Source organism: Hippichthys cyanospilos, chromosome 2 (assembly GCF_059441005.1).
Source record: "Hippichthys cyanospilos isolate Australia breed blue-spotted pipefish chromosome 2, RoL_Hcya_1.0, whole genome shotgun sequence".
Taxonomy (NCBI): Eukaryota; Metazoa; Chordata; class Actinopteri; order Syngnathiformes; family Syngnathidae; genus Hippichthys; species Hippichthys cyanospilos.
In genome coordinates, this window is record NC_142370.1 from 4,890,343 (window position 1) to 4,915,900 (window position 25,558).

At 43.6% G+C, this 25,558-nt stretch overlaps 3 protein-coding genes across 8 annotated transcripts in view; 1 reads left to right on the forward strand and 2 right to left on the reverse strand.

The window, feature by feature from the left end:
- Nucleotides 1–317: 317 nt before the first annotated feature.
- cpb2 (carboxypeptidase B2 (plasma)) lies at nt 318–5,769 on the reverse strand. Its single transcript, XM_088407653.1, has 11 exons — nt 5,599–5,769; nt 5,410–5,485; nt 5,210–5,334; nt 2,973–3,081; nt 2,792–2,893; nt 2,469–2,570; nt 2,283–2,393; nt 2,113–2,203; nt 823–1,025; nt 642–726; nt 318–566 (listed from the first exon to the last, which is right to left on the reverse strand). The coding sequence occupies exons 1-11, from the start codon at nt 5,667–5,669 to the stop codon at nt 352–354; spliced, it is 1,290 nt and encodes a 429-aa protein (XP_088263779.1). The 5' UTR covers nt 5,670–5,769; the 3' UTR covers nt 318–351.
- Nucleotides 5,770–8,003: 2,234 nt separating this feature from the next.
- alg11 (ALG11 alpha-1,2-mannosyltransferase) lies at nt 8,004–12,515 on the forward strand. Its single transcript, XM_088409261.1, has 5 exons — nt 8,004–8,063; nt 9,575–9,796; nt 9,872–10,243; nt 10,312–10,880; nt 10,960–12,515. Exons 1-5 carry the CDS (start codon nt 8,029–8,031, stop codon nt 11,241–11,243), a joined length of 1,482 nt encoding a protein of 493 aa, XP_088265387.1. The 5' UTR covers nt 8,004–8,028; the 3' UTR covers nt 11,244–12,515.
- A 1,209-nt stretch (nt 12,516–13,724) lies between these two features.
- The window catches only part of raph1b (Ras association (RalGDS/AF-6) and pleckstrin homology domains 1b), a 48,250-nt gene continuing 36,416 nt past the window's right edge, over nt 13,725–25,558 (reverse strand). For 4 of the 6 annotated variants that reach the window (XM_088404663.1, XM_088404693.1, XM_088404685.1 and 1 more), the window contains 10 exons: nt 24,269–24,346; nt 21,999–22,158; nt 21,705–21,826; nt 21,362–21,427; nt 21,149–21,292; nt 20,204–20,314; nt 20,011–20,109; nt 19,804–19,924; nt 19,584–19,720; nt 13,725–17,695 (listed from right to left, as the gene is read on the reverse strand). In XM_088404663.1, coding sequence (XP_088260789.1) covers nt 15,137–17,695; nt 19,584–19,720; nt 19,804–19,924; nt 20,011–20,109; nt 20,204–20,314; nt 21,149–21,292; nt 21,362–21,427; nt 21,705–21,826; nt 21,999–22,158; nt 24,269–24,346 — 3,597 coding nt within the window. In that variant the 3' untranslated portion in view covers nt 13,725–15,136. Of the gene's footprint in view, nt 17,696–19,583; nt 19,721–19,803; nt 19,925–20,010; nt 20,110–20,203; nt 20,315–21,148; nt 21,293–21,361; nt 21,428–21,704; nt 21,827–21,998; nt 22,159–24,268; nt 24,347–24,582; nt 25,050–25,558 lie in introns of those variants that run through there. The other 2 variants (XM_088404701.1, XM_088404676.1) reach the window with 2 other exon arrangements.

Here is a 25,558-nt window from a genome sequence, read left to right on the forward strand (position 1 = left end):
TGATACATTGGCACCCCAAGCTCAGTGCCACTTAAGTAGAACTTTCTGTTTCAAGCCTCGCATTTAAAGGTACTGCTAGTGAATTGCTAGGTGTGGTCTTTTCTCATGACATTAAAATATGAACAGAAAGATAAAAAGGGCTATTAAAAAATCTTAACGTTTAGTTTTGTTCCTATGCAAAAACTTTGCATTCAAACATCTGTCTTTATTGTGAAAAGAAATGGTTTGATGATTTTCACATGAGCACTTCTCAACCTCTGAAAAAGTTTGAGACCTTTTAAGGAGGAGAAAACATAAATTGAGCACAACAACAGTCGTTTCCAGATTTTTCCCTATTTTTTTTTAATACTGCTACTTAGTGGAAAAAGGACTTCTTGACGATTGCGTTTTATCTATGACCTTTTGAGCAATGGTCTTAACGGCAAGAAGGGCTTCATTGCATGCCTTGGAAATGTGAGAGGGAGGCAGAAGAAAGCCATAGCGTCCACGGTCTTGGAGCTCAAACGTGAATGAGTACTTTATGCCAAGGTTGTACGCCCAATCATCAGATCCCCCAGGAGCGAGGTCTGCAGAACAGTTACAGCTATGCATCAGCACTTTGAAGCAGTCAAATGAGCTTGAATGTAAAAGAGCACACTCACATATTGTCCGTGCTCCTGCACCAAATTTGTAAGTGTTCCTATAGTATCGTCTGATATTCTGTGAAGCTTCTTGGGCCATCTCAAGCTTGAATAAGATATTGAAGTTTGACATCCACGAGAAAAATAAATATTTCCATGTGTGTTTTGTCTAACTGAGCCACTGTCAGGCAGAAATTCTCACCAGCTCATTGTGGTTCTGCGCCTCTTCCAAAGTGCAAGAGTATGGGAACAGTAGCATCTGAGAGTAGGCATGGATGCTGAGGTAAAGCTGGATTAAGTCCTTTTTACTGCGCAGGAAGGTGGCGACTGCTTCGGATTCAGGTTCTGATTCAGGGAAGGCACCGCAGTAGATCTCACTGCAGGGATCATTGGAGGCTCCTTCCGCTAGTGCGCAACACAGACTTCAAGTTGCAGCAAATCCAAATACACATATACTCACACAGGCAACATTTTCAGAACCCTTACATTCAGCAAAGATAAAACCCACAATGGAAGAGCTGTTTTAAAAATCAAACAAAACTGATCTGGGCAGAAAGATATGGTACCGTTAACATTTGTCACATTCCTTTTTGAGGGTCAAACTTTCCCTCTAATTCTCAAAGTGAGTTGTTTGCCCCAGAAGCTCGGTGGCTAAAGTTGTCAATCTTGATATAAGCCCTATTAAACATTTGTAGAAAAAGCCTGAACGTGCAGTTTTGAGCAGCGGTCTTCAAACACTGGTCCGCGGCCCGGTACCAGTCCGCGGATCAACTGGTACTGGGCCTCATGGGCCACACCCGAAATAATGATGTTTTGGAAGATTTTTGGCGCCACCTCTGGCCACCGTTGATATTACAGTTTGTAGTGAGGAAGGAAGGCGTGGGTTGAGTTGAGAGCTGTCACTGTCAATGACACACCGATTTAGTCAATGTAATTGGTGTAGATGTGAACATTGTGTACATTGCACATTTCCGCGATAAAGATTTCAAGCGTTGACTGGTCCGTAGTGATAAAGACGTTGGGGGCAACTGGTCTGGAGAACGCACACATCAAATCTGAAAGAGTGGGAGTTGCTCAGTCTTGTAAAACGAAACATTAGTTAAGAAGAGGAATATTTTGTTTCTCCAGGCCCGTTGTGTTAGTATGTTTTTCAAATAATAGAATTAAACTCCTCAGAAGGTATAACTCCAGTCAGTTTCATGTTATTTCAGATTTTCTTTCTTGACTTGCAAGGCTGACCAAACCCGGTCCTTGAGGCTCGGTATCATGCCGATTTTTGATATTCCTGCCCTCTTAAGACCCCTAATTCAAATCATCAAGATCACTATCAGGCTTCTGCTGAGCTTGCCGATGAGCTGAACATTTGAATCAGGTGTGTTGAGAAGGAAACCTGGAAAACATGTAGCCTACTGTCCCTCGAGGACTGGGTTTGGACATCTGTTTGGGCGGTTACCAACAATTTTGTTCACATGAATGTTAGTGCCAGACTTACTGCACCAGTTTGCATCAAAGTTCCTGTTCAGGTCAACACCAACACAGTGGCTACTCGAGCCGACTGAGCGGTTCTTCCTCCACATTCGGTTCTGAGTCACAAAATAAATCCGCAAAGGTAAATCTATCATCCTCTATCAATGACTTCACATCAGTCAGATGCACTTTTACCGTAGTCCACGTGTATAGGTACCCATCAGGATTCATCACAGGCAGGACGTAAACATCCATGTTGTCTAAAATGTCAGTTATGTCTTGGTTTTGCTTGTAAAAAGCTAAGGACTGCAGAGAGGAAACAAGTCTTACCTAAGTGATTTGCGCACCCACCCACAAAACATGCAAACCAGATCTACTCACATATTGTACAAACCACATGCAGAAAGCAGGAGAGATCCACTCTCTGGCGTGAATCCCACAGTCAATCCACAAGGCTTTCTTATTCTCACTGTTAAACGACAACTGAGAGCAGAAAAAAAACCATCCTAATCATATTCAGGGAATGAAAAACGATGTCCTTTAATGTTGGGGAAAATCCACACATTAATCATGTCAAAAATTAGCAATGCATTTCCAGACGGATCGAGTTTCAATTTGATCCGATCCAGCAACATGTTCAGCTGCCTATCGCTGTCTTATCAGATCAGAATAATTGTATTTGATAAAAGGATAAACCTGTGCACCTTCAAGGCATAGAGAGGTCGCTTCTCAAATGAGGAACCCAGAAGAATGATTTTTATGGTGTTTGGGTTGTCCTGAGCGGTCCGATTGATCCAGTAATAGATCTGAAAAGGGGGCAACAAAAAAGAAGTAGCTCAATATTGTCTAATGAAGGAACCGCAAAGTATAACGAACGTCATATACATCTTCCAGGCTGTGATATCGCTCATAGAAACTCGTGGTGCTTCTCGGGTCGGTGGAGTCGTTCCTCGTCTGCATTTCAATCAGTTGATTTGTGTTGTCCAGTAAAACTCTAATAAAAGAAACAATGACAAGACAATTTTGCTCTTCTGAAAAATGCAAATCAAATACATATACAGTATACTGTAAATACATGACTGTACAGACACTTGACAGATTGCCTGGAAAGTAAGTTGAGAGTGGTACTATTTTTTTTTTTGCGGAGGAAGCCTTTGAGTCAATCACACACGAGTGGCTGAAAGAAATCGCAAGAAGGAAAGAAAGCTTCGGTATCCTCTTACCTTTTGTAATAAGTTGGAATTTCAAGCGTAAACTACTTTTTAATCATGTTCAGTCTGAATGCCTACTCGTAGGGCAACTGCGGCTCACCGTGATCCCGACTACGTACAGCCAAGACATGGATATAACATTACGGTTACTGTATAAAGTTTAATAATTTAAGATTGAGGTAAATATGTGTACTGCAGTAACATCTGTCTTAAATATGTACAGTTGAAATTCTTTTCACATTTAAAAAAATTCAGGTACCCACATACACATGCATAAAAACTGGGGTGCAGGGGGTTCAGTCCCAATTAACCGCAAAAAATGTGTCTTTTTCTTTCATTACTGGCAAATTGGCAATTTAACCAAGGTACTGTAAATTTAGATCAGTGTAGGATATAAATTTTGTGTGTACACTGAAAAAAAAACATGGTAAGTATTAGTCTTGTTAAGTATTTTATATGTTTGGAGCCATGTTACTTGAAATGTTTTCGAGTTGACAATCATGCGTTCATAGTTTGGGTTAAATTTCATATTATTATAATCATATGTACTTATGTGGAATACTTCCAACCATTACCTCCCCATACGTTCATAACAATATTGGCGGGCTCATGATTGGTTCACTAATTGATTACGTGTACATCAATTAGTGTACCAAAGCCAAATATCTATCTGAACGAGACAGATGGGCGATCAAACAGTTTTTCAACTGCTTACACAAGTACGAAGCTATCCTTTCTTAGCCACGCACAGCACTCAAGCTCGTATTATAGACTATTACTTTGTCGTTTGGAATTGTGAATCCATTTGAAAGTTGTTTGGATCACAGTTAACAGAAGTTGGGCTTTTTTTCCTACCATCAATTTAATTTATTGATCTGCTGGAAAGTGCGTTTGAAAGCTTAGGCCTCAATTTTACCAGCATGTGGAATGGACATCAAAATGTTATATATTACATTTTATCATTTAATCATGCAATTTTCATGAATATTTTTAATTAGATTACTTACATTATAAGGAATTTTGAAATTCACTTATTATAAATCCTATAATCTGTTCATTTCAAAACTGCAGGACTGTAGTTTCATTTCCTTGCATTTCATGGAATTCCTAACTGCATTAGTGAACGGTCTCACAGCCTTCTAAAAATGTTTGTCATAGCTAATTACAGTATATACTCTGTTGTTAATGTTTGTGCTCACTCAGCTGTTGTGTAATAGTAGTTGCGCGTGTTTTAATTCTTGTGCATTGTTTTTTTGGCACTCTAAGTTAATTTGGTCTTCATGAATCCCCTGATTATTAACGTATTTACATACATACTTGAAGGGGATGCTTTGGATACTGTTGGCTCAAATAATGAGCCCTATTTTTAACCCTGCACATGTCCCATGGGTGCTGGGACACCTCCATTTTTTTAAAATGCTGTATTACGATTTTTGTCTCTCTACCTTTTCAGGTACTTTCCTGATTCAAATAACCAGTTGTATATTCAACCCTATAAAGTTGTTTTATACGGGGTGTGCAAACACCCCACATGACCAACCATGTTTGATAACCTCATTTGACCAATGCTGGGTTATTAAATATGTCAAAATGTTTCTGGCAACTTCAGATATGGCAAATCTTTGCAGTACAGGTCCAAGATAAAAACTATAAATGTTTTAATTAGGTTATATAAATACTTTAATTAGGTTGAAGTGCACGAATCTTAAGTACGTCAAATACATTGGCAATTTAAAAAAAAATATGCATACACTTAAGTATTCATCGAAGCACATTGGCTGTATTAGATCTTATGCATAACTGTTTTGATAGTTTTATTTACACCTGACTGGCAAAAATACAACATTGGAAATTTTACACATGTAATTGAAACACATAAATCGTGTGCGTGTGTTTAGACAGACAACCTACTCATGTGCAATATCATATCGCTGCAACAACTCCTTGACTGTGGCTGAGCTGTTTGCAGGGACAAAGATGTGAACTTGAGTTTCTTCTTGGATGTACTGGGAGTGGACAGGCTGCCACAATGCAGTCTGTGGACATGTTGTATAGACACAATATTGGAGCGGAAGATAACCAAAGCAAAAACAGTTGCTAGTGTATTCTACCTCATCTTGGCTGGAGATGTTCTTTACAATGCCCACTTGTTCTGACGTTGTTGGTGTTATTGACAGAATTTGGTCACTGTCAGAAAAAATAATGCAATAGAAATATGTCTACTTAGGTGGGTTGATATTATTGTTTAAATGCTCGCTCTTACTTTCATCCGTAATCATACATACAAAACTCTGACTTACTGTGTTTCAGAGCAGTGCCCCATCTTGAGAAGTTGGCCTAATAAAACTAACCAAATCACAAGTGTCCTCATGATGGAAAACGGTGAAAATGACGGATGTTCGTTCAAACTGGTGTTTGGAAGTTGGTATTGATTTAAGTGTTTATCTAGAAGTTAAACTTTGGCTTTGTCAGAGAGTGGGGGCATAGATCAATCCGTATGGCAATGAGGGAGCAGATTGGTAACATGGTGCTCTTAAAGCACATATGGTATTCCACCCTGTATACTAGTCAAAGATTAATTAGACATGACTTTACCTTCAAACTGTTAGGTATGCAAGGATAGGAATGACAACACTCATTCATCAATTCATCCATTTACTTCCATTTGGTTATGCAAGGTCAGCTAGCTTTAGCAGTAAATCCCAGAATGTCCTCGCCCTCAGACACTTCATCCTGCTCTACTGAAGTAATCTCAAGCCATTCCCAGATGAGTCAGATGATATAGCGTCATCAGTATATCCTGGGCAATCCCCAGGGACTCCTCTCTGCCTGGAACACAGGCAACCAGAGGGCATGCTGATAAGATTCTCTAGCCACACCATCTGAATCCTCTCAATGCTGAGGAGCAGTGGCTCTGTGGTGAGGCTCTCTCGGTTCTGACCTTCTCATCCTATCGCTAAGGTAGAGCCTGCACACCCTGCAGAAGAAACTCACGTCACCTACTTGCATCCGAGGTCTTGTCCTTTCAGTTTATGGTCATAAGAGAAGGTCAGGACATACTGTAGATCAGTCAGTGAATTGAGAGCTTCTCCTTTCAACTCAGATCCTTCTTCGCCACAACAGGCACAAACGTCTATAGACGCTGCACCAACTGGTTTGTCAATCCTCGACTCATTTGTGAAGAAGACTCAGAGATACTTGAACACCTATACTATACTTGATGATCTCATCTCTGGAGATCTGTAGCGGGAACACTACCATTTTCCCTTTCAGGACCATCATCACAGGTTTGGAGGTGCCGATTTTCATCCTGCTTTCAAGCTGTGAATCGCTCCAATTAGACCTGGAGATAATAATTTGATGGAGCTAGCGGTACCACATTATCTTCAAAAAGCAAAGCTGCAATGCTGAGCCCACCAAACCAGACCAACGACTTGGTGGTGCCTGGAAATTCTCTCCACAAGGCTTATGAATAGAATCTGTGACAAACAACAGCCCTCACTGGAAATGAGTCTGACTTATTGCCTTCAATTAGGCACTGAGAGACGCTGACATGGGTCATACAAGGATCCAACAGCCCATATCAAAGGGTTTGTTACCCTATACTCACAAAGCATCCCCTACAGAATCCCCCAAAGTACTCTGTAAATTGCCTTCTCCAAGTCCACAAAACACATCAACTTGGCAGCACCTCAAAGGGCCATGAGCCTTATGATTGAGGAGCTCTTTAACCACTTCAGGGACTTCAACCATAAATGGTAAACAGAGTGGAATTACAGTAAACACTAATTGGTGATCAAAGCACTTTACAAAGGTTCATATTCACCCACGCATTTCATATGCTACGATGCGGCACTGCCAGGTCCACTGTGAGGAAATTAGCTCTCAGTGTCTTGCTCAGTCACTTCGACCTGGTCAGGTGGAGAGGCGAATGCTAGGACATGGGCCTAGGGATAGAACATACCATTTCAGAGTCCTCTCACTCTGATTCCTTGAAGGGACACTGTGTAAGATTTAGATCGTTTTTCTGTAAAAAGGAATAAATTAATTGATTATACATTTAAAAAAATTGCCAATAAATGTGTGCTTAATGACCAACAGTATGTTTTACATATAATCATAGGTCTAATTATCATTAAATTATATGACATGGGGGGGTTACTTCTCCGGAGGATGCCATGTTTGTTAACAACAGACAATGGTAAATGCAGCACTTCCTGCTGTCAGTAATAAAAAACTGTCAAAAAGTGAATAATGAAAAGCCGTGAATGAATAATGAATAATGAAAAAGCCAGTGGAATTAAGGAGCTCTACAAAAAATTCCCCACTGACTCACAGCATCACACCTTGAGGTGCCCCAATCTATCTACCTATCCATCCATATATATATATATATATATATATATATATATATATATATATATATATATATATATATATATATATATATATATATATATATATATATATATATATATATATATATATATATATATATATATATATATATATATATATATATCATTAGCCACAAAAACTAACTAACCGAAATTGATTGATACTCTTAAAAGAATACGTCTTTTGAATTCTAACGCCAAACAATCATCGTAATTATGCACCAGTTGTGGTGTAATAATACATCCTCACCTTTAGATGGCACTAACTGAATGAAGCAACAACAAAAAGTGACAAGTTGAACGGTGACGCGTGCTGTATCGTCTGCTGGCAAAATGTCGGCACACGACGAACTCGTTCTATGTTTGAGGTAGGTACCATTCACACTCTATAAACAGTACTTAATTTTTTTCCCATCTAAGATTCTTAGTCGAGTTTCAAGTTCCTTGCCTTTTCCTTTCATGTAATTTTCTCGCCGCATTTCTATTATTTTTTGAGTTCGTCTACTTTAGATTTAGAAGCTAATCGGCGTACAGGGGTCCTCGATTTACGACGAAGGTGCGTTCGTAACGCAGATGTGGTCATCATTTTGATTGGTTGATTCGATTTATTGAACGCTACTAAATGTTTGAATTAAAATACATGTTTAGGTTACGTTTAGCGTTTCTCCATATTTTCATTTTGTTTGTTGCCCCTTTCCAGTGTTTTTGCGCTTATTCAAATACTTCCTTCCTTTACAGTACATAATTTAGAACTTAAATGATAGATAAGTAGATATATAGTTATCTAAATTTTAGATGTTTATGGTGCTGTACAAAAGCTCTGCTTCATACTGAGAGATGTTTCCAATATATTTGACACTTTGTTTTGTGAGGATCATCTCATTTAATACTGTAACTAATAGCGGTGAGTGTGATGCACTGTGTTCCAACACCACTGTATCGTACTACCACAATGACATAATTGTCATATGACATAATTGTTTAAAGGGTCTATAACATATTTTATTCTTTTCACAGTGTAATATGTGACTATAAATTACATTTGCCACATTGGCGATTTAATTTCTGATTAAATATGAGTTTATTGGTGTCGCTATTTCTAACCAGGAAGTAAAATGCCTTGTGAAGACCACGCCTCTTACCGTGTGACTGCCTTGTACCCTTTGAGATGTAGCTCAATGGCGGAGGGCCACGCAATATGCATCCATCCATCATCTTGGGCGCTCGCCCTCACGAGGCTCGTGGCTGATGGAGGCCATTCCACCAGCTTGTTGGCGTTAATACGGGGCCAAAAAGCATTTTACTGACATTGAAATGCAAAACAGCGCCACAATACACCGCTCTCACTAACATGTGTTGCTCTTATCAAATCATCCCCGTGGGAACCCCATATTCATAACAATAGTTCCACTCACAGGTCAATGTCAATTATTTACTGCTGATGCTAGTTGTCCAGCTGTGTACTCCCAAACACACATTTTGGCCACTTCAGCATTTCTACAGTAAAACGTTGTTGCTGATAAATGAAACGTTGCTGTTTACTTGGCCGACTCGGTACAATATCTGTTCTCCTCAGCCAGAACCAAAACAAAAGTAAAAGACGGCGTGTATTTTCTCTTACGCGAGCGGTACGAGGAGGGGTAGGGGAGTTGCAAATTCCTCTTGTCTTGTTCCTGTCGTCATATGCACACTGTAAGCCCTTTTCATCTGCACGGTGAGGCTGATGCCAACGCGCAGAATAAGAAATGCTTTGAAATGCATCAGTGAAGGAAAATTACACTTTGAGAGTGTTTGGAATGAAAGATCAACATTGGAACATGTTACGACAACTTTAAGCAATCCATTACGTGTGTGGTTACGTTGGGCTGTTGTGTTGTAGCTTCCTGTGGAAGGTGCTGTTCCACCTGCTGTTTGTATGTCTGTTACTGCTTGCCATGCTGGTTCTGCTAATGCTGGCAGTGCGTCTGTGGCTGAAAGGCAAAAGGAACACTCGATTTGCAAGGAGCGGACGTCCGGCACTGGCCTTCTTCCACCCTTACTGCAATGCTGGCGGGGGGGGAGAAAGGGTGTTGTGGTGTGCCATCAGGGCTCTACAGCGAAGGTACGATTGATGGATCGTGCTGAATTCATTTCGAGTTAAATGTTCATGAGAGTTCATGTTCCACTTTCTACGCAGGTACCCAGACATCGACATAGTGGTCTACACGGGCGACCTGGGCGTTTCCACCCATGAGATTGTGGATGGAGCGCGGCGCCGATTTAACATCGTGCTTCCTCGGCCAATTCGCTTTGTGTTCCTGAGGATGAGATTTCTTGTGGAGCCCGGTTTATTCCCTCACTTCACCCTACTAGGACAAAGCATGGGCTCCATCTTCTTGGGATGGGAGGCGCTCACAGAATTTGTCCCTGACATTTACTTGGACTCAATGGGATACACTTTCACACTGCCTCTTTTCCGCTATCTGGGAGGATGCAGCGTGTGCGCTTACGTCCACTACCCCACCATCAGCACTGACATGCTGTCGGTGGTGAGGGAAAGGAACCCCAGGTATTCTTTTACTCGCATAATACGGATGAAGCCGCCGTGACCCTAATTCTGAACTATTTTCGTCTCAGGTTCAACAACCAAGATTACATTTCTGACAGTCTGTTCCTGAGCGCCTTCAAGGTGCTCTACTACTGTCTGTTTGCGGTGCTCTATGGCTTGGCTGGCTCTTGCAGCGACCTAGTCCTGGTTAACTCCTCCTGGACACTTGAGCACATCCTGTCACTGTGGCATGCCTCCAATCGCACCAGTGTGGTCTACCCACCCTGTGACGTAAGCGCGTTCCTGGACATCCCGCTAGAGGAGGAGGACGACGACAAAGCGTGCCGGTCGATCGTCTCCATCGGCCAATTCCGGCCTGAGAAGGACCACCAGTTGCAGATCAAAGCTTTCAAGAAAGTGTTGGATCGGTGGAAGGAGGCTGCCGGGGGAAGGGAGAGTCTGAAGCTAATCATGATTGGCGGATGCAGGAATCAGGAGGACGAGGATCGGGTACTGATGCTGCGGGGGCTGTGCCAGGAGCTGGGCGTGGCTGACAGGGTGGAGTTTAAACTGAATATACCCTTTGAAGAGCTAAAAAGAGAGTTGGCTGGTGCCACAATTGGTCTGCACACCATGTGGAATGAACACTTTGGCATTGGTAACTGAGCATCACACCGACCCGTTTGTTTGGTAAATGTGTTAATTGTTCTAACGCCCCCACCCTCCTTCCCCATCAGGTGTTGTGGAGTGCATGGCGGCAGGCAAAGTGATCCTTGCCCACAAATCCGGAGGGCCCAAGCTGGACATCGTGGTGCCTTTCGAGGGAAGCCAGACGGGCTTCCTTGCCGATGACGAGGACAGCTATGCCGAGGCCATCGTGGAGATCCTAAAGTTGGCACCTGCTTGCCGCCTGCAGATAAAACGCAACGCCCGCCAGTCAGTGGCTCGCTTCTCCGATCAGGAATTTGAAACGTCTCTCCTGGCCGCTTTGGAACCTTTGATGAGTACACTTGAACGATGAAATGGACCGCGTGTGCAATATATACACGCTTTGCCGTTTATGACTGGAACCTAGGACATTTTGCACTTGAGGGACATTTACAGTACATTCCAAAAGTCTTGTTTTGCTCCAACTATCATGGGTTCTCTGTTTAAAACTTTTTTTATTCCCGCAGTTGCGACAACCCAAATGAGTAGCTGGAATGCGCTATGGTCTAGCAGTAAATGCCAATGGATGTGTGAATTCATGATTAAAGTATCTATTTAGAAAAGACTATTGGACATAAACGTCCATCCGTTATCTTCATCGCTTATCCTCAAAAGGGTCATGTGCGTGCCGGAGCCTATCCCAGCTGTCTTCGGGCAGTAGACGAGGTACACGCTGAACTGGTTGCCAGCCAATTGCGGGGCACATGAAAACGGACAACCATTCACACACCAAAACACACCTAAGAACAATTCATAGTGTCCAATTTACGGGGAGAATATGCAAGCGCCTCACGCAAAATCCAGAGGCGGTAGCGAGTCTGCGATGCCTACATGTGAGGTGGACGTGCTAACCAGTGAGCCACGGTGCTACCCGGAGATAAACATAATAAAGAAAATAAAGGTTTAAAAAAACAGCTGACCTTCAGAACCTCAAAACCATATATTGGACCATCTTAAACAGAGGACTGTAGAATTACGCTTCAATGCATGTTTACAACTTGACACATAAGGAATAAATCAAAGGAAGTCTACATAAATACTGTACTCTCCGAATGCACTCTATACTATTGCACTAAATCCTTTGCCTGGCATACATTTCTTGAAACAAAACAATTTGGGAGCTGTCGTGCAAAGTGAATTTAGGTCAACCAATGATAACAGTTTTGAAAATACTTTGCATGCATAGGTGAATTGGCGCAATCAGAAATGCAGGACTTGTGAAAGTTCAGCGGGCACATATTGAAGTCACACACATGGCTCTGCGACAGGCGGCGTTGGGCAAGCGACTTCAAAACTAATGCATTATTATTACTGTCGTACCAAACTAATTAGTTACATTACTGTATTTGAAATGTAAGGCATTACACTATAACTGCATGTCTTTTACATTACTCTCAGCAACATAGCTGGAAATATGGATTTGGCATTCTATATGGAGCTCATTATACATCCAGTGGAAATGACCTTAATCTAAAGTGAACTTTGATGCTCAGAAATATCACAGAAAACATATTATTGCCCCTTTGGACTTGTAATTGATGACCAGATCTCTGGAGATGTAAAATAAAAACGTTTAAATAAGCGACCTAAACAGAGTCGTGTGTATAGCAATAACACACCAGCGCCCTCTCAAGGCAAACAAATGAACTGCATTTACGTGAACTAGGAGCGTTTATTATAATGCATTGCAACGCGCGTTGCTGTCATTTGTACCTAGTAAAATATCAATAGTTTTAGGTGTGTTTTAGAATGCATTACACTACCGCATTATAGCAAAAAAATAATGCATTACAGTAATTACATTACTTTTGTTATGTATTACTCCCAACATTGGCTACAGGTGCTCAGGGGCCTCCTCTGCACAGCACTTGAATGGTCGTGTGTGTCGTTACCTCAGATTTTTTCATGGGGGTGCCACTGTTCGACTGCATGCTGCTGTTGGCGGCAGACCACGTGGCTTGGTGCACTGAACTCTGTATGGTATCTGCTATCTTATCAGTGTGACCTCAGCTTCTACAGTTGGCCACATGCCGGCCAACTATAAGAACAAATGTAATGAGACGGACCTTTTTCATAGGCTTGCATTGGCTTGAGTGCCGCACTCCATTGTGGAAGGAAACGGCAAATATATGAACAATTGAAGAGAACTTTCATTTGGTCTATTCAAGGTCAGAGCTTGGTGAGTCACGTAGCTGATTTTGTTTTCACTTTCTCTACACCGAGAGGTTTTAGGAACGGGGTTGGGTGTACGTTGAGAGCGCAGAAAATGGTCTCCAATTCTGGAATGACATTTGAGAATAAAAGGTTGAGACCAATGAAGTGATTGAGCTCATCACACACTAATGCATCAGTATAATGTGACTTTACTGAAGATACTTTGAAGGACGTCTTTTTCCATATGTGTTCTTGCTCTGGCTTTATGATGCACATCCAGCAAAAAACAAGAACACACCAGAAGTTGCCAGCAGTACAAAAACATCAGAAATTAATTTGATTAATCTTCAAGCCAGCCATCTTTTTACCTACATTGGTAAGTATTTGTAATAATTCCTGACTAAAACTTCAATGTGCATAGAATATTCAACAGTACGTCGCAGGAACAAAGTTCCCACAGGGTACATTAGAAATGATTTGGTGTGAAATTAGAAGAGTGGGTGGGCTTGTCCAGGGAGAAAGGATCGACTGAAACATGGATACCCAGTAGGCGGCGATGAAACACTTCTATAAGAAATGGGAAATCACTTGACTACTGAGCCACCTTGCATTACTGGCTGAACAAATAACTCAGGAGAAATTCTGGTTTGAACATTTATATTGTGAATTTCTGTTTATACGGAAGGAAGGATACAGTCAATTTTAAATCATTTCGGCCCCACATGAGTACATCAATAACTTACACACAGAACTGTAGCAAACATCCTGGTAAGGACTGAGATTTAAAAAAAAAAAAAAAACAAGTTTGTAGCATGTTGAACTGTACGGAATCGATACTTTTTTTGTTTGTTTTTTTTTTTTTAGAATAAGGCCATGTGAATTTTCACAGTCTCCACTGGCCCCTATCATCCCTTAAACAAATTCCAATCTGCTGCATCCTTACTAGTAATGGAAACAAATGTCATCCGGACACATGTTGAAATGAAGGCATTGCTGCAAGCAGTTAGGCTGAAGAATTTCATGGCACCACAAAGAATACAGATAGAACAGACCCACTGATCTGAGAACAACATTCAAGCCTTAAGTCCACCTCACATGAATTTAGGCATAATATGATGTGATGTACTGTACAGTATCCTTCATGTGGATAAATCCAGCCTACTTTCTGGATTATTGGGATGAGACATGGTGTGTGGTTTGGGGAGGAGGGAGAGAAGGGGCAGCAAGGAAGCTAATTTACAAATGGCCTTAAAAAATTCATGAAAAAAAAAAAATCCCCTCCAATTGGCTTAACACGTCCAAGAAAAGTTTTGAATGAATCATTTTTCCCCATCGGAGCCCCCACCCCCCAAACTGTGCAAGACTTAAAGATTAAGGCCTCCTTCTTTGCTTTTGTCATGGGATACCATTTTGAAAGACACTCCATTGGAACCTTTTAGCAGATTTTAAGCTCTGTCACACTACGTCGATGTAATCCATTCATTTTTGACTTCTGATACATTCCATAACATCTGACCCGACGTTTATTCATCCTCAAAAAAAACACTTCAATTGATCATTTAAATAATTTCACACAAAAGCAAACAAGCCCTATTCCACTTTGGCCTCTTAACTCACATACTGTACATGCATGGGCTCATTGCATGTTTGTAGGAGTCCCACGCAGAAATCACACATGCGCTTGCATTGACAACCTGAACAAGGTCCTTTTTGTCTTTGCAATAGGCAGCAACGGAAGATGGTTGTTAGTTTGGGTTGAGCCTGAACTTGACCGTTACTTCCCAAATTTATTTCAAATTTAGTCCAATTGTCGCACAAGACTTCTCCTTATGACTTTGAGGAACGCTAATACTCAATGTTTTACTTGGCGGTTGGATCAAAATGACATGCGAAGAGTCCAAATGTTAAGAGGTCAAATCCTGAGCACTGATAAAAATGTGAACCATTGCTGACCAAATTCAAATTGAGCTTTTGGTATATACAACAGCAACTTTTTACCGTGAACTCAAGCAGATAGAGGAATATCCTCGCATTCCAAACCCTATTTCACGACTACCCAGTAAGTTTGGTGGCATCCCCCCGTTTCGGCGGTGCAGGTGGCGGTCCTCGTCGCAGCGTCGCATAGCCTGAGATGTAGCCATCATTTGCTCCGTTGCTCTGCTTCGCCTGTTCAAGAAGCAGCTCGGGGGGAGGTGGCGGCAGCGCCATGTCATCCATTGTCCCGGCTGGGTCCGTGTTGCCTTGCCTACCTACTGACTTTCGCTTGAGGGTCCGGTTCAGATCTGCAAGGAAGTTGGGCTGACCGGAGCTGCCTTTAGGTGAAGTGGGCGGAGGTAGCTGCGATGGTGGCGAAAGTGGCGGCGGCTCGGGCGTCGTGTTGCTGCGGCGCACAAGTGTCGGCGGAGGAGTCTTTTTCAGGGAGCTCTTACCCCAAGTAGAGTTGTTAAGAACAGAGACTGGTGGAGGGGGAGGAGGAGGAGGAGCTTGAGGCTGGGGGTTCACCACAGCTACTTTTGGAGGTCCACTACACTGAGAATCGTTCCCAGGAGGAGGCGGGAATAGCTCGGACGGCGGCGGCGGAGGAGGGAAGTAGGCACACTCGGCTGGCGGGGAGGGGAATTCTCCGCCACATTGCTTTGCCTGGCTCACTTTGGCCTGAAGACCCAAAGGCAGGTTGGCCAGATTCAACTTTCCTGGTTTGGGGGGCGCACGGGGTCCTCCTGAGGAGTCCTTTGACGGAGACTCAGTTGGGGCAGAGGCGAGGGATTGGGAGGATGACGGGGTGTTGTTCTGCGGGGCAAACTTACTGAGAAGGTTCCTCCTGGATTCTTCATATGATGCAGAAGAGTTGGACTTGATGCTGGAGTTCCTCTGGGGGGTTGGAGGAGGTTTTTTACCCCCTAGGCTGGAGGGTGACGTTCTCATAGGGGATCCCGTATTTCCAAGAGGAAGGGGAGGCGGCGGTGGTGTCGGACAAGATGCGGGGGTCTTTGGAGCCGGCGGCGGTAACGGCGGAGCAGGAAAACCAGCGCTGTTGACTTGAACACTGTCCGGAGGGGGCGGGAACTCTGAAGACTGTAACTGCTGGCTGCCAACTGGCTGCCATTTGGGTTTGGACTTGACTGCAGGTGGGGAGAGAGGAACTTTAGTGCTCTCGGCCTGACTTGATGTCCCTGGAAACTGACTTGCTAGCTGTTTCACCAAAGATGAGACGGGGGGCGTTCCTGTGGAAACCAGCGGGGGCTTAGAAAGACTGTGCTGCTTGGGAAGAGTCGGCGGAGGCTGGCTGAAGGTGTAGCCTGTCTGGAGACTGAACTGCTTCTTGAGGGGTGCAGATGGAGGAAGGGGCGGCGGGGGTGGCAGCCCACCCATAGTAGCTGGTGGTGGGGCAGGTGGGAAAGGGGAGACAGGTGACATGGGTTTGGGAGCAGTATGAGGAGCAAATCCTGGGGTAAAGGATTTGGGCGGCGCTGGTGGAGGAGGTGGGAGCTGGGATGGCCCTGGGTGCTGCTGAGGAGCTGGTGGGGGCGGCGGTGGAGGAGGGGGCGGCGGCGGAGGCGGAGGTGGCGGCGACGGAGTAGGAACGGGAAGCGGGGAATCTTCAACGTCCCCGTTTGCAGACAGAATTTCCCGCGGTGGACTGGGAAACCTTTCTTTTAGGGCATGCTTCAGCCCAACTGGATAAGTTGACTGAGTGAAGGGACACGTCGCCGCTGGGGGCGGAGGAGGCGGGGGTGGAAATACTACTCCGTTGGCTTGCGGAGCCAGAGGCGGCGGGATGAAGCCGGCGAGGGCGTTTGGACTCGGAGGGCCGAACTTCAGTGCAGCCATGGCAGACCCGGGGGTTGGCATAGATGGTGGCGGTGGAGGAGGAGGTGGAGGCGGGACATTAGTCCTTGCTGCAATGTGATTGACATTTGGTCTGATGGGCACCTTTGCGGTGGGCGCTGTCTGGGATGGGGGAGGTTGCTGGGCATGCACCCTGTGCTGACTGCCAGCCTGGTTCTGCAGCCTGGTTATCGTACTGAATTTGTACATGTTGAGAGCTGGAGAGTAGTGTGACACGGTTTGGGCTGGGGGTGGTAGAGGCGGCGGCGGCGGTGGAGGAGGAGGTGGTGGTGGTGGTGGTGGTGGAGGAGCTGGCTGTTGCGGCGGGGACACATGGCTCTCGCTGTGTGGCGGCTGTTGGAACGGCGCAACGTTGTAGTTGCTTGCTTTGTGGGGCGGCTGATGGTAGTTTGCGTGCGTCTGCTGCAGTTGCGATGGCGCAGGAGGCATTTGGCTGTAGCTGTTCACAGCGTGTGGCAGCTGTTGGGGGGGCATGTGGCTGTAGTTGCTTCTCATGTGTGACTCCTGTTCCTGAAGCGGTTGCTGCGGAGGCTGCTGCAAACGCTGAGGTGACTGTCGCTGGGGCTGCGGGAACTGTTGGGGTGACTGAGGCTTTGGGGGCAGGTGCTGCTCAGTTGTGTGCGGTTGAGGCTGTTGCTGGGGTTGAGCCTGAGGCTGAGAAGGGATCATCAGGCCTGGGTGGTCAACTGAATGCTGGCTGTGATGGCGGTGACTGTGGGAAGCATGTGGCAACGTGGCTCCTCTGGAAGCCTCCATTCGCATCTGTTTTAAGCAGAATGTGTGTAAGTGTGGAGAACAGACAAGTCACACAAGCGGTCTTACAGATTTTAGACCCCTACACAATAGCCATCTATTTTGCTTTCCTATATTAGAGGTGGGAGAGGGTCAGGTGCGGGTGTCAGGTGTCGGGTGTGAGTATTAAATTCACAGGTTAACCCCCCCCCCATGTGATGAAAGCAATTCCTGTCACATTGACCCTGCAATCCATCTACTGTAATCCTGTAATTGAGAATAACATGTACTGGCCTGTCCAGTTGCCAAAGGGTTGTGAAAAAAGTATACTTCATTCCAATAGCTTACATAATGTCTAGAGTTAAAATTTATATTGTACATCGCAGGCATTGGGCCAAAACCTCATTCACCACTTTTTGGTTTATCACACACACAAACACACACATAGACTACACACATAAACACATATAATACATACTGTATTTTTATCAAATAGTCGGGTGGGCCCCCTGGGGGGGGCACGAGGCGATGCCAGGTAGGGTGCAGATGACCCAAAGGAAAAGTCTTTGTTTTTGCCAAGTGAAGTGTAATTGCAATAAAATAAGGATTACTGTATTTTTGGGACTATAAGCCGCGACTTTTTCATCATGATTTGAGCCCTGTGGCTTATAGTCCAGTATGGCTTATCTGCTGGTTTTTCCCACCGGTCAAGCAAATGTGTGTTCAAGTAGTCAGTTTATGGAACAACTATGAAATAGAATTGAAAAGATGTGAATCAATGGCTTTGCTCCAAAAGAGTTTTAAAATATATTATATTATTATTATTATTATATTATATACGGTATCAAAAAAAAAAAAGGTCTAAATTGAATAAGAGCTTGTATAAAAGTACGGTACGGTATACAGATTATATGTTTGAACTGCTATTTAACTGCAGTATTCTGTTGGTAATATCGATCCATCCATCCATTTTCTATAAATATAATGTTGGGGCTAAATATGCAGGCATGTTCAGTCTGTTAAAGAGAGGATGTTGCAGTTGGTAGACAATAAAAAAAAAAAAAAAAAATCTATATAAAGAAAAGTTTTTTAAGTTATATAGTTTAATATATAGTTTTTTAAGGCATATACCTGTGTCTTATAGTCCAGTGCGGCTTATCCGTGGCAAAGGAGTTTTTTTCTGCTCAATTTTTGCTGCTGCGGCTTATATACAGGTGCGCCTTACAGTCAGGAAAATACGGTACATTTTTATGATCATCGTTCTTTAAAGCACTTTGATGCCCTTGGTTATTTTTTTCAGTTTTAGACTAACCTGTATAAACACTGTAAAAAGTATTTAACAGCTTTTGCTTTTTTTTCTTTTTGTTAATGTCAAAAAGGATACAATTTTATACTATACAATTGTTGTAGATAATAATCTTATTTTTGTTCGGCGCGGAGAATGGAGGGGGGCGCGCTGTACTTTTTCATTAGTTTTTGTGACGTAAATGGTTTTGGTCTCGCATCATGAAGCGGCAACAGCTCTCCGATATGGCCCCCAAACTAGAGAGATGCAGCACAAGCATCAAGGTGCAGAGCGACTGCACACACAACCGACTCACTCGAGCGTTGACAGCCGAAACTGTTAGCAAGATAGGATCCATGCCAATAATTCCTTACTTTTTGAATGTGGATATTATCAAATTGTAACACATGAGTTTGATGTGTAATATAAATTGGTTCATGTTTATCTTGCAAATTGACAGTGATATTCCAAATGAGGAAACAGCTGATTGAAAATGCACGTCAGACACATCATCAAAGCGTTCTATTCTTAAGGGACAGGGACAGGAGAATGAATCCCGTCTTTCGTCATATACACTAGTGAGGCCTAATTAAAGAGCAACGCTGTGTAAAAGAAGCTTGGGAGCAGTCACACCTTGGTGTTTTCCTCTAATTGAGTGCCTCGCTTCCATGCCTCTGAGAAAATGGAGCTCACAACGCTCTGGGATCGACCATGAGAGGACCCCGTATCCACGCCACTGTCTGAATGGCCCGAATGATTCGATTGTGATTCTGGAGGCACAGATAAGGTTGGGAAAAAGTTTCAGAACTTGAAGTGGATAGCATATAATTTAGTCATACTGAAAATCAACTACCGGGTATACTTGCAGAACTGGATGCCGATCGAATGCTGGAGGTAGATAGAGAGGACCAATCGTAGGCTGCTTCGGTTCTTTTCATGGCCTCCTGGTAATTCATATAGAGCTGCTTCCCATACTGGACACAGAGGACAACACCCCCTCCACATTATCATTTTGACACCGACATGTTTTGTGTTGAAAAGGTTGATCTTAGGGGCTTACCTTAGCAATCCTAATACCATTCACCCATTGGTGCAAAGTCCTAACATCGTCACAGCACAGGTACTTAATATATTGGGATTTCTTCTGGATCTGTGGGTGCTGTAAGATAGTAGTGTTTATTGGGGCATGAAGAACAAAAAACACACAAAATCCCTGTCCCCTGCATAGCGAGAGGTACAATTATTCGGTTTACCTTCAAAGCCAGGCAGTAATCAGTTGGAGCTTTGTATTTGCTGCGATAGTCTTGACCATAATAGACGTGAACATGGTCCAGTTGCAAGAAGCACACAAGATCTCTGGATGCCTGCAGATAAAGGAGATGTGATGTACAGGACTTGATTTGAGAAAGATAAGACAGGATGGTTATGACACCCCTATATGAACAGGCCTTGAAAATATTGGACAGAAAACCAAGACAGTACAACCACTGCGAGATTCTCTCGAATACAATCCATTCAGTTTTGATCGTTTAATTACCTTTTTATATGTCTAATTTGCAAATTCTTAATAATGCCGCCCCCTCCCTTCATGGAAAACATATTTGACGATCTGTTCTGAGCAGAGAACTGGAGCCTTAAGATCTGCAGCTAGAGGGAACTGTAAAAATGGACATGAAAACCAATGTACGACACAAAACCTTTGCTTCATTGCAAAAATTTTTTTTAAAAAAAAATGGCTCGAGCAACCAATGTTCATTGCTGATTTCACTTTGTTGATCAGAATATATGAGGAACATTTTGAAGTTATGTCTACAAAATAAAACTAAATAGCACTTTCTTAATAGCACTTTATTTCAGGAACATGTTTTTAGACTATTTATATACAGTGATCTCTTGTTTTTCACTGTTTTCCCCTGCATTTTATATTTATGATGTGTATGTGATGGATGTTTCGTGGGACTACAGATGGAAATTAGCGACTTGCTGAATCTGGTGAAGCCAAAATTTCCCCTGTGATCAATGTCACCGCATGCTGTCTATTAAAAATAAATAAAAACTGCTGGTTGTAAAAATGACGCAAATTCGTACAAATAAATCGCAATGAGTTCCCAAACAGGAAATACTAAAGAACGGCCTTCATGAACGTGGTTATTCTAAACTAAATTTACAAGAGAGTCATTTGTTTAAAATTCACTGACCTTGGGTTTGCCTTTGGGGACATAGTAAATTCCAGAAGCCCTGAGAAGGAAATAACGCTTTTTCCATGACTTCTTCCCATCATCCTTTAGCCACAGCACACCTTCTATCTCCGGCACTGACACGGAACCACCGCAGAAGCACTCCTAAAAATGGATGATTTGAACACTCTTTTTTTCCCCTTTAAAGAAAAACGCGGTGGTTCATCATGTTACCTCTAATAAAGCCTCCTTATTCCTGTCAGCCATTTCTGAAGTCTCCTTACGACCCAACAAGTAGTTCTGGATGGAGAAGATTAGTCGAGGGGGCGGAAGGAGGAGACAGCGTTAAGTCAGTGGCTCCCTACTTCTTACATGAAATAAATTATTCACATTTACTTGCTTTGGAGGCTCGACCTACTTCTAACGCTCCGACACAAACACGCTCTCTTGTTTGCTCTCGAAGCAATGCGCGCGCCACAGAGTATGCATATACTATGTGTTTGTGTCTTTCGCATGACAAGAGCATTCAGCACATAACGGATCTCCTCCCAGCTTGCGCGCATGTGTGGCAAAGCACCTGCGGGTTCTTGAAGAGAGCATATTTCTCAATGCGCTCAATGAACATGAGCTTGTTGTGACTGTCCCGCGTCCAGTTCAACAGATTCTCCACCAAGTTTTCGTGATCCTCGAAAATACGTTCTGATGAAGAGGGGGAAAAAAAAGGAGATACAAATCAAACAGTTTTCTTTTTAGGAGGTTTGGTTTTAGCAGTCGAGATCACGCACAAACGATAACCACTGGCCATTGACCAATGAAGCAGCGAATACATTACATTAGAGATTAACACTGCGAGGGAAGAGGCACCTCTTACCCATTTGCAGCTCAGTAATGGTTTCCACCAGCGACCAGTCTGGGCTGTAGCCACAGTGTGATTTGTCCAGCAGGCTATCCAGCACTTGCCTGACCGTCTGCCTCTCATCCACCATCATGGTCTTGGAACTCTCGTCTGACATGTGCACCCTGATCACCAGCTGGGAAGATTGCAAAAGTGATGGTTCATTGCCATCGGTTCAATTTTATGCGACCTAGTTATTCTCCGCGATCCGGTGGGGTGAAGTGGATCAACGGGTTATGAGGTTTGTTGCAAATACTGTATACAGAGGTATTAACGGGAGGGTCGCAGTGTGACCGTTAAAGACCAACTTCCAGTAATCTGGTTTTGCATCTAAATCGCGCCACACGTCGAGGAAGATTAAACTCAAGTGAATGTGACGAGCACGTGCGTGTGCCAAATCCAGCCTTGCGCAGACTGTCCTGGTGTGAAACTGGGTAAACCCCCTCAATTGCTTGACCTCTCCATCTCCTCTCACTGACCCCGGCATCCAATCAGTGTGAGGGTGCAAGAGAAGGTTGGATGAATGGCAGTGCTAAGAAAACTGCAGACATGGTGTCCCACACATACGGCCCGGATCTCTGTCCAGCTGCTAATCCAGAAATAACGGGAATTCTCACCACTTCTCTGAAAGGTTTCATGTTAAAAGGATGCATCCAATTGTGAGATGCAGTAGCACCTCTACCTACGAAATGACTTTGTTCCGGAAGTCATTTCGTATGTGAATCTTTTATAAGTAGAGCAGTTTTTTCATGTATATTGCCTATGCCAGGCATGTCCAGACCCGGTCCTCGAGGGCCACCTATCCTGCATGTTTTTGATGTTTCCGTCATCCAATGCAGCTGATTCAAATGATCAGGTTTCCGCTGAGCTTGCTGATGAGCTGATCATGTGAATCGGGTGTGGTAGGAGGACAGAAACCTCCAAAACATGCCGGATAGGCGGCCCTCGAGGACTGGGTTTGGACAGCCTAAGCTGTTCTAAGCACCCCTAAATGCTCCTCAACCTTTTAAATCAATATTAATACATCTTTAAAATGCATCAAATTCAGCAACAAATGCATGTTAGAATGACATTAATGCATTATCAAAATACATCATTTAAAGAAGGATAAAAAACGCTCCTAAACCCTTTAAATTAATCATATGAATTGTGGCAGTCGACAATAAGAATGCAGTTCACTGGAGATGGTGCCGGTGTGTTGGCGATGAGTGCAGAAAGAGAGGCTTTTTTAGGTCGTTTAATTGATATGTTTTTATTTTACATTTCCAGTGACAAGTCCACAGAAGCCGTTGATACTTGTTTTTGGATTATTGTGAGCATGTAAGTTTACTTAAGTTTAGTTTGGGGTCATGCGAACTACTTTCTGTGTGACGTCATTCTAAAGTGCTAAAGTGCTAAGGACGGGCTGACAACGCTAATGTCATTTGCAACAGCTCAAAATGGTATGTTACATATTTGTTTTTACGTGAATATGTACAATATCAATTTTATGTTTTTTAGTTCTACGATGTAAACTGCGGGTGGGAAGTGTGGATGAAATGAGTAAAGATAAAGTGCAAAACTGCGACAAAAATCAACTTTGTCTCGTTTGTGGGCAAGCTGGCTGTAGACAAAAAAATGAATCACAAACTGTAACAAATATGGTGGACATCACAGTTGGTGTTAACGTATTACGTTACAGTGCTGTTGGAGCAAGCGCTGGTGTCTTGTGTCTAATCATATGCCAACAACGTCGCCTTTCGTATCCGGAATTTTTTCTCATAGCCAGAGAGAATATTTTTCCACGGAGGTGTTTTTTAACCAGAGTTTTCCTAATAAGAGGCATTTGTAAGTAGAGGTACCACTGTATATGGTAAAATGCAAACGGCGCAGAACTAGTAATTACGTTTCCAGGCTTTTTACTTCTGCACTGCATACAAGGACGCTTTTGTAATAATATTACGGCCTTACGTCGAAGCAGCTTGTTCACTGAAGAAACAAGGGAAGAAAATCCGATTCAAGAATCCGATTCAAATAGATGGCGTCTCTATACGGAGGCGCGCAGCTTATATCTCTTTGCAACCTCCTGCAGATGCACGCTCACAATCAAATGCTGCAATGACCTACTTTCAAGGCTGTGAATGAAGTTCACAAAGGAATGCAGCACACGGGGAATCTGACAAGACAGCCATATCGGCACGAGTCACAGAAGCTTCTGATGATGGGACTTGGCCAGGACATGGCACACAAAGAAAGGAGGCCCTTACCTTTTTGACCTGAGCCTCTTTGATTTTCTCCAGGGCCACTCGGATCTTCTCTGCCTTCAGCTTGGCGGCGTGCTCCTCCTGAAAGGTTCAAACAGGAGCGTGGTTATGACACACAATGGACCGTTTGTGTCCTCGTCACCTTGCACCTTCCCCATTGCGATTATTCATTTGTATAAAGAGGAAGACAGTAGAACCTTAACTTTGTCAAAAAGTTCACCGTCTCCCACTTAAATGCAACAAGCCTTGAAGCGTCACGGCGCAAAGAAAATGTGCGGATGCAATTATTGTTTGATACGTTCCTTTGTTTCACTCACCTGCCCTCTCCAACAAGATGCCATCACCTGCATTCTGTAGGTTGCAAATAAAATGCCCCCTCGTGTTTCGAGTGAACACATAGACTTATCGATCGCAACGTCGTTCCATTGCTCCCTCAAATCAGCCGCTTCGATTGCTGCCTATGGTTCCTCTAGACTCTGATGGAGCAGCTCCCTTTGATCCCTTTCATGAAGAATACGAGACAATGCGAGAAAATCCCTGGAGAGAGCTGCGAGCTTCTGACGAGCGTGGGATCAATTCGGAAAGCCTCCGTGCCCCCCAATCGGGGATGATACAGGGACAGAAATATCAACCTTCCAAATCAGCTACAAAGCGAGATCATCCATGATGTGACATGAGCAAACATGCTTCATGACAAGCGCTCAGGAAATGAACCCAACTTGACTGCTAACATAAGTAAAGAAGGAGGCCCCTCCCCCTTCTACCCTTCAGCTCTGTCTCACTCCCTGGGTTAAGACTGTGCCCAATTGAGGGACACCCACAAAAGACAGTAGCAGAACGGCTAGTCTGCCAACCCATTTTCATGACCCTCTCTCTTTGAGCCAATCAGACCGTGGGGGTGGGGGACCGTGACCAGGATTGACCCCGGCACGAACACACAAAGACAAGGGTAGAGAATTTGGGTGAAGTGTTGAATATTTGAAGTAGTGTATGTGTGGGGCCAGACCGCGCCTCAAGCCTCTTACCTCCTTGATCCAGACTGCCATTTACACGTGACTGGCTCCAGGACTGTCGCACTGACAGGTACTAGTGCGGCAGCAGGCTTTTAGTCAGCCTTCAGCGTGTGAAACAAGGTCACACTGCGGCTATCGTTGTTCCTTCGGTCCATCACACGACCCATAAAAAACCAATCACTCTCGGCACACTTGTCAATTCTGGTGCGAACGCCTCAGCGACGATAATGATGGACAATATCCCTGTCTGTATTGACTTAACTCATATACCCAATACAAG

Excerpts from the sequence above, each read along its gene's own strand:
- cpb2 (XM_088407653.1), bottom strand. The coding sequence starts at position 5,669 with ATGAGGACACTTGTGATTTGGTTAGTTTTATTAGGCCAACTTCTCAAG. Across the intron at positions 2,394-2,468 it reads GCATGTGGTTTGTACAATAT|TCCTTAGCTTTTTACAAGCA; the intron begins GTGAGTAGATCT and ends TCCTCTCTGCAG. Across the intron at positions 727-822 it reads CGCAGAACCACAATGAGCTG|CTTGAGATGGCCCAAGAAGC; the intron begins GTGAGAATTTCT and ends ATCTTATTCAAG.
- alg11 (XM_088409261.1), top strand. The coding sequence starts at position 8,029 with ATGTCGGCACACGACGAACTCGTTCTATGTTTGAG. Across the intron at positions 9,797-9,871 it reads ATCAGGGCTCTACAGCGAAG|GTACCCAGACATCGACATAG; the intron begins GTACGATTGATG and ends CTTTCTACGCAG. Across the intron at positions 10,881-10,959 it reads GAATGAACACTTTGGCATTG|GTGTTGTGGAGTGCATGGCG; the intron begins GTAACTGAGCAT and ends CTTCCCCATCAG.